This window comes from Danio aesculapii, chromosome 8 (assembly GCF_903798145.1).
Source record: "Danio aesculapii chromosome 8, fDanAes4.1, whole genome shotgun sequence".
Lineage (NCBI taxonomy): Eukaryota > Metazoa > Chordata > Actinopteri > Cypriniformes > Danionidae > Danio > Danio aesculapii.
The window spans coordinates 2100619-2109087 of NC_079442.1; the positions used below are offsets into that span (position 1 = coordinate 2100619).

At 36.7% G+C, this 8469-nt stretch overlaps 1 protein-coding gene across 1 annotated transcript in view; it reads right to left on the reverse strand.

The window, feature by feature from the left end:
- arid5a (AT rich interactive domain 5A (MRF1-like)) overlaps nucleotides 1-8469 on the reverse strand; it is a 28043-nt gene that overhangs the window by 7893 nt on the left and 11681 nt on the right. The window contains exons 3-4 of the mRNA XM_056464597.1: nucleotides 3280-3445; nucleotides 1994-2046 (exon numbers count right to left, since the gene is read on the reverse strand). Coding sequence (XP_056320572.1) covers nucleotides 1994-2046; nucleotides 3280-3445 — 219 coding nt within the window. The remainder of the gene's footprint in view (nucleotides 1-1993; nucleotides 2047-3279; nucleotides 3446-8469) is intronic.

Below are 8469 nucleotides of genomic sequence, written 5' to 3' on the forward strand. Positions count from 1 at the left end.
TCAATTCCCCTATAGTGCATGTGTTTGGACTGTGGGGGAAGCTGGAGCACCTGGAGGAAACCCACGCCAACACTGGGAGACCTAGCTGGGACTCGAACCAACGTCCTTCTTGCTGTGAGGTGACAGTGCTAACCACTGAGCCACCGTATTGCCCTAATGTATAACCAACCAAAGATAAATGTCAACTGATGTTAGACTTTGATGTTGTATGGTTGTCTTATCATGACATTGCACATGTTGATGTCCAAAGCGTAAAACCAACCATATATCAACACCAGATGACGTCGGTATTAGCAAATTGATGTTAAATTTTGGTCACCTGACGTCGCAACCAAATAAGAACTAAAGATCAACGTCATGTGACGTTCTGTACCTGCTGGGATGTTCCTGGGGTCTCATTTACTGAAATGTGCTGACACTACAGCTGTTGAATGCTTGATTCTGATTGGCGGATGAGCATTCTAAGGTGTGCTGTTAGTTTCAGATAAATGCACAGCTAAAGTAGTTCCGGCAGGTTTTGAGTGCATTACAGCTCCATATCACTACGCTGAATGAGTTACTTCACAGCTACAACAAATCACATCAAAACACAACTGAAGGCTTTGGAGGAGACGTGGAAGAAACTAGTGCTACACACAGGAGCAGTTTAAGGACAAAAACCTGACTGAAATAACATCTGAATAGTAGCTTTAGCTGTGGGAACCTGAGATTAGGCAAAATAATTCACTTGAATTGTTGATTTCTGAAAAAATAATGCACACCAGAGCTGTAACAGCCACATCACTACCTCAGATTTGCCTTTTCTTCAAATGATTCCTTATGTATAAACAAAGATCGATCTATGATACGAAGATCAGGGTGCTTCAGAGAAAATGTATGTACAGTATGCACAAAAACAGATTCATTCGCTTTCCAGATGTGACGTTTATAGATCACAAATGTGCGCAGCTGAATGCTAGCAGACATAAACATCCCAAATTGATCTAATATCACTCCACTTGTGTTTATTAAACTTGTTTGAGTCTCTTTCAAAGAAAGAAAAAGGAAGATATAGTGAATAATTGGCATCCATTGTATTTTTGGTTCCCACTGTGAATGTCAATGGCTCTATATTCTTCAAAACATTAAAGTTTAGAGCCATTTGCATGGTAATGGTAAACGTTAAAAACATTTCAACATTGCATTCACCGTGGAATTCAAAGCGAGCATTATTATTGTCTTGCATTGCCTGCATTGCATTACTATCAGTCAGATCAGCTCTTGTCATAGTGGAACTTCATGATTAGTCACTGGGTTAGTTTCAGAGGTTGCCTCATATGTGTCGAAGTACATACCCTAAAAATTATTTTCACAGGCTGATAAAGGTTTCAACTTCACAATACTAATGCCACCATTACCGCCTGACACATTGCTAAATCAGTTAATGACCACGGTACTTTCTTGCCTAATGACAGGTGTCAGTTTGTGTTACTGGAATAAAGTTCGACTGATGCAATAATGGCTATTTTTGTAGTCAAGGCCACACGTTCCACTTCTAGACCTAATTCACAAACAAAAAACACCTTTGACCATGTCTAAAATTACATGCAGACTGACCACACGAACGCTCATTAAAAACACAAACACTTCAGCACCTCAGAGGGAGTGGAAACTTAAGGGTGAGAGAACTAAGCTTTTGAAGCAGCAGGTTTGGGCAGAAAACGGATGGACCCTCATTCTCATTGTGGTCGTAACGGTCACTGCTGTAAGTATGGTGTGACTTGAAGCCACCATTGTTTCCACTCTGCAAGAGCAAGAGGCAAATGCATGACCTGCTTCTCAACTTCCTCGGGTAGTTGGCATACTTGCACAATAAATCAAGAAAGATAATGCTATCAGTGGCATCAGCGTGAGATGCGGGACTCACACACACACACACACACACACACACACACACAATAGCGGCAGTTGTAAAAGCGCTGTCTGGAAGTTTGTTTTGCGTGAAGATCCTTACCGCATCATATCCTCCAAGTGTCTCCACAGCTTTGTAGATTTTCCACAGGTTGACTGGAAGAATAAGAAAGAGATGTGTTTATGTTAACACACAGTGTAGATAAGTAGATGCCACTTCTTAACAGACTAGAACCTGAAAATGTTGCACCTTTTAAAATGAATTATGTCCTGCTTTATTGTCTGATACTCCAAAATATCCTGTTACCATATTTTGAAACACTTCAGTATTAGAAAATGCAATAGAAATAAAAACAAAGCAGCCAATGGTTGTAAATTTAAGCTAATTTAAGTGTTTGGTGCCAAATACTGAACACATTTACCTGGTGAAGCCTTCAAATTGCATTATAAGCTGAATACTACCCAGCAGACACACAACATTATAATGTTAATATTAGGTTAGATTTAGATCATGACGTCAGGTGACCAAAATACAATGTCTAGCCAGTGTCTAAGGACGTTATTTTGACATCAAAAGGCATTGATATTTGGTTGATTTTAGGTTGTGTTGGAAAGTGACCAATCTTTAACCAACATCTTTAACCAACGTCATACTGACGTCACATACTGATGTTAATTCGTCAGGTATGGCAACCAGAATCCAACATCTGACAGACGTCATAGTGGTAACGTCCACACAACGTCAGTTGTTGCTGTTTTTTTTATTGATAGCAGGTCATAATCGCACCAAAACCTATTAAAATGTAAGTGAATTGAAACAGAGCAAACTTTTCCGTAGTCTTAGTAGTGCTGTGCATTATTTGTTTAACCCTTTAAGGTGACATGCTGACTGACATGGCTGCATGAGGCCAGCAATCACTACGTAGCTTTCAGTTATAATTTCCGTAATTACACTTTATTTATTCATAGATAAAGCTCTACAGTTTTGCATACAATAACTTTATCTTGCTGGAGTTTATAACCGTTTAACTTCACTTCAGGATGCATCAATGCCATTCTGTAGGTCTATTGGAGATATTCATATATATTCCTAGCAAATCTAATAAATGTTGGAGACATACTTATTACATAAATGCACTAAAGCAGTGTTTATTTGAGAGCGCACAACAAAATCTGCACTTGAGCAGCGTATATTTGAGGGAAGTTTTGTGCATGAACAGAGGAAATCTCCAGGCAAGCAGAGACTTGCATGCATGTATTACATGAACGCGACTTATATTACTGCGCTCAGCACATTTGTCATTAAAATAACGCCATAGGTAGTTGGAAGATCTGTGTGAAAGGCCTGCCACCACAGTTGGAAAATCCTAGAGGAAACACTATACTCACTCTGTTTAAAGCCCAGATGAGGAATCCTCTCTATCGGTGTGTTTCTTTCCTTCATAAAACAGTAGAGATTGCTGACGAAGGTTCGTTCTTCACTCTCTGATTGGTCGCTTCTGGAATTTTCCTCGCTGCTTTTGGTGGATGTTAGGCTCTCCATCTCCCCATTGGTCTAGTGAAAAAAACATTCATGACTGAAATTAAAATAAAGGTTTTTTTTTTTAGATGTTAGTATCAGTATGTTAGTTTTATTGATATCTATAAGCTAGTGTGATACAAAACATTGATAAAATTCATGTTTAGAAGATATAAACCTGATATAAACACCCAAAGCTTGCAGTTTGTCACTTCTGTTAAATGGATCAATGATTTTTTGACACAACCTCATACTTTAGTTTCTCATCAAATCTTCTGACCAATCAAATGCTCTCTAGTATCTGACATGCCCCGCCCCCTCTTCTCATTGGCCTTTCATTTGATGAGCTTGAGCTCGACCACTCTTACTGGCAGAACGGTGATAAAACGAATCATTATTGGACATTTTTTAAAAAAAGGGAGGAGCTACTCTTCGTGTTCAGTTGAAACTACGACAAACATCAAATAAAAATGCACATTTCAAACATTTTCATGCAACTTAAGAGAAACAATTTCACAAGAATTTTATATAATTTAATTATTTTATAAATAAGAAATTAGTATTTCAGCAATATAATGCCTTATACTGTGTTGAAGATTGAGACACTTTTATAACAATAATATAATAATATATAATATAATATAATAATATATATTTGATATCTCAAATATCGTGTGATTCATGAATTATTCATTACTAATTTTTCAATGATTAAAATTTTTCAGTAGTATTTATACTGATAAAAACTTTGTTTTCAAGTATATGTGTTTAAAATATTTAACTTACTATTTTTATTCTGTCATTTTATTTTATGCTAATATAAATATCCTAATATATATATATATATATATATATATATATATATATATATATATATATATATATATATATATATATATATATATATTCGCTCCATTATTTACAGAAGACACTGAGTAAAATGTCATTCAGTAGTGTACCAGCAGATTTACTGCAAAAAAATATCATTCATTCATTCATTTTCCTTCGTTTTAGTCTCTGTTTCAGAGATCGCCACTGTAGAATGAACCGCCAACTATTCTAGCATATGTTTTATGCAGCTGATGCCCTTCCAGCCGCATCACATTACTGGGAAACACCCATACACACTCATTCACACACACTCATACACACTATGGCCAGTTTAGTTCATCATTTCCCCTATAGTGTATGTGTTTGGACTGTGGGGGAAACCGGAGCACCCGGAGGAAACCCACGCCAACTACAAGTTTTTCATTATTTAAAATATGTTGCCATAAGTACAGGTCACAAAGGGTACAGAGTTTAATTTTTACATCAATACATCGACGTCATATTATATGATATTACTTCACCCATATTTGCATTTAAATAGAAATGTGATCTGCGTGTCACACGTGTGAGATTCACCACTGCAGGGGAATTTTCTGAATTCATACATCCACCCAGTTCAGAAGTTCCCAACACAAGACTTCAATAAACAATACAGTATGCGTGTGCACTGTACATGATATAGGCAATATATGAATACATGTGGGTGCGTTTTGTCATTTACAGGAAGCAGCGTAACTGCGCTCCGAACACCCTCTGAATTTCACTTTCACACAAATAGCTTGATAAATCTTCTCACTGATTCATTTTCTAAAGCCTCGCGCAGAATCGCAGGTGATATCATTTTTTTCGCGCAGCTCAGTCATATTCGGAGTGTGAGACTGAAAACACAACAGCTTTGGCTTTCACCACCACTTTCAATAAGTAACCAGACATCCTGTTTGAAGGGAAAGCGAACCGCCGGTGGGGTTTTCACTGCACCAGAGCTAAACTCCACTCACATCTGCAAAACCTGAGAAACTCTGCAACACATGGAGGCGGCAGTTTGCCATCTACAGATTTTATGAGCAATTTTAGTCCTTCGTGATCTATATCATAGTGAAGTGGGATTATAAAAGGTTTAAAGAGCACCTATTACGCCCCTTTTTACAAGATGTAAAACAAATCTTGATGTCCCTAGAGTGTGTGCGTGAAGTTTCAGCTCAAAATATCACACAAATAATATTGTATAACTCTCTGAAACTGACCCTTTTAGGCGTTGATCCTAATTGTGGTATTTTGGTGACTGTCGCTTTAAATTCAAATGAGATTGTGCTTTTTTTTTTCAAAACAGGGCGGGGCTACGACTGCCTGTGTGTCAGCATAGTGGCAGATTTCAAACAGGACTAATGTCCTATGCTAATGAGGGAGAGATGGTCACTAGTGGGTGTGGCTGTGATGACATGCACAGAGTGTCAATCAAAGATTTTCTGCAGACTGTTTTGATCAAGCGTGATTATAAAACAGATTTAATTAATGTTTACAATTAAAAGTTGAATATATTCACACACTGCTGCCACACAACTGTGTTTAAACCTCTTATAAAAGTGATTTTGCATAATAGCTGCCCTTTAGCGAAGATAAATCTCAGTACAAAATGGACTTTGGGTCCATTTTATGATGTAAACTTAGATAATGTTAAGGTTTATATTTAATTATACTTCATGTATTAATAATAATTCCCTACATTTATATAGCACTTTTCTGGGCACGCAAAGCGCTCTTCACATTGGGGGGAATCTCCTCATCCACCACCAGTAGTAAGTATACTAACTTATACTTGTATTTGTACTACTTAAACACCACTACGGACTAAATTATCCAACACTTTAGTACATTATTAATATAATGGCAGTAGTCCCAAGGATTTGGTGTAAATTCAGATTTAAGTCCCCTCCAGGATATAAAAACAAACACACACACACAGCTTGACATACATGTTTAGCGAGTTCTGTCATCTGTGTACAGTGTATACATTATATACAGTGCATTGAGCACTGCTGTTCAGCTGTTCAGGTCAATTTAGGGTCAGATGTATTTAGATTTTCATGACTTGTACTTTTGAAATATATAAAACATCTTGATGAATTGGGCAGCACGGTGGCGAAGTGCTTAGCACTGTCGCCTCACAGCAATTAGGTCGCTGGTTTGAGTTTCAGTTGGCATTTCTGTGTGGAGTTTACATGTTCTCCAGTGTTGGCGTGGGTTTCCTCCAGTTTCCCCCACAGTCCAAACATGTGGTATAGGGGAATCGACGAACTAAATTGACCATAGTGTATGAGTGTGTATGTGATTGTGGGAGTGTATGGGTGTTTCCCATTACTGGGTTGCTGCTCGAAGGGCATCTGCTGCTTAAAACCCCTGATAAATAATAGACTAAGCCAAAGGAAAATGAATGAATCTTGATGAATTAGTATTATATCAGATTGTGATCATTTCTGTTTGTGCTAGTCAATTTGAACGTGAGGTAAAATCTAACCAAAACTCTTTAACTAACAGATATAATCTCTCTCCAAACTTTTAATAACACTCGAAAGCTCTATAAACATCAACCCACATAATTTGAGCCATCATCCATGTCTGTAGCACAAACCGACATGCTTTAGCAAACAGTGCTAACAGCAGGTTAGCATAGAAGATCAACACCTTATGTATCTTGTAGAAGTTCTTGCCTAAAAAGGAAAGAACAACCCATGTTGAAAGAAGGAAGTGAACGTTATCTACTAAAAAAAACTGCATATTCACCCTGTGTGGCAAAGTGCTGAAGGCTAATCAGAAGTGGAACTGCTAGATGCTAACGAGCAAACAGGACAATGACCCACAGTACAGTACAGAGAGGCCACAAGTGAGAAACGAAAGAGTGGAGGCATGCAGAAATGAACACCAGCCGTCAGTATCGCCCACTCACAAACAACACACATGACTTGAAGGAATTGGAAAATAAGTAAGTAAGCACATTATTTAGAGCGTACGTTTGTGAACTGACCAATTCTACAGGCCATGGGTTGAGAAAGAGGATGTTATGATTTTCCTCAAATTCATTACTCTTAGTTAGTCAGCTATATTCAATTTCTTTATAGGGAAATTGATTTTTAAAGGTGCAGTAATCACATTTCATCAAGCGATGTTGATATCTGAAACTATCAAAACAAACGCAGCTATAACCCATTAAGACCACGCCCCCTTTTGGTATCTCCGCTACTAAATGTAAGCTGAATTATATACTGTCATCATGGCCAACACAAAAGAAATTAGTTATTAAGACTAATGTTTAAACTGGCTTTAATCTGGTATGTTAACTGTCTTTTATTATTTTATTTTGGTTTTGATTTGTATTATGTAATTTGTGGATCTCTTTGCATAATCAGGGTATATGCAGGAATCCTAAAGCTAATATTAATACCTTTTTAAGACTTTTTAAGACCTTCACAGAATATTTCAAGTTCTAATCAGTATCAAACCTTTCTCTTAATAAACAGTAGTTAATAAACAGTTGTAGTTAAAACAATCAATGGAGCACAACCATGCAACATAACTCAGATAAGCTTGGATGAAATAAAGATTGAAAGAATAAATTATGCGGTTGTTTTCAGCAACAGGTTTCAACCTTAAACTCGTCTTTCTCTAACCAGGAGTACACAAACTTACATTTCTTCACTTTTGCTCTGTGTTTTCGCTAGGGCTGCACAATATATCGTTTCAGCATCGATATCGCAATGTGCACATCTGCAATAGTCACATCGCAAAGATATTCAATGTTAATTCTGGATTTTAGTTGAGCAGGAGCTACAGAATTGTATTTGATCACTGCGTTTATATGATTTATGCAACAAAAGTAATGGTTTTTCTTACTTAAAATGTTCGTCTTTGTTTCTAGTCCAAATATTTACAATTCAAAGCAAAAATAAGATTATTTAACTTATTATTAAACTCCTGATTTCTTTTATTTCATCATAATTTTAAAACTAAACAATATTTATACTTGAGCTAAGATTTTGTTTAGATATTTGCACTACAAATGAGACAAAGCCAAGTAAAAGCATTTTTGCATTGTGATTATGAAATTTCTGTAACTAAATAATGTTAGACTCCCTAGAAAACCATCAAATAGTGCTAATCAACTAGCTTGTGAAATTTACATTCAACAATCTTGTGTATTTACATCGCAAAATTAATCGCAGGAAGATAAAATA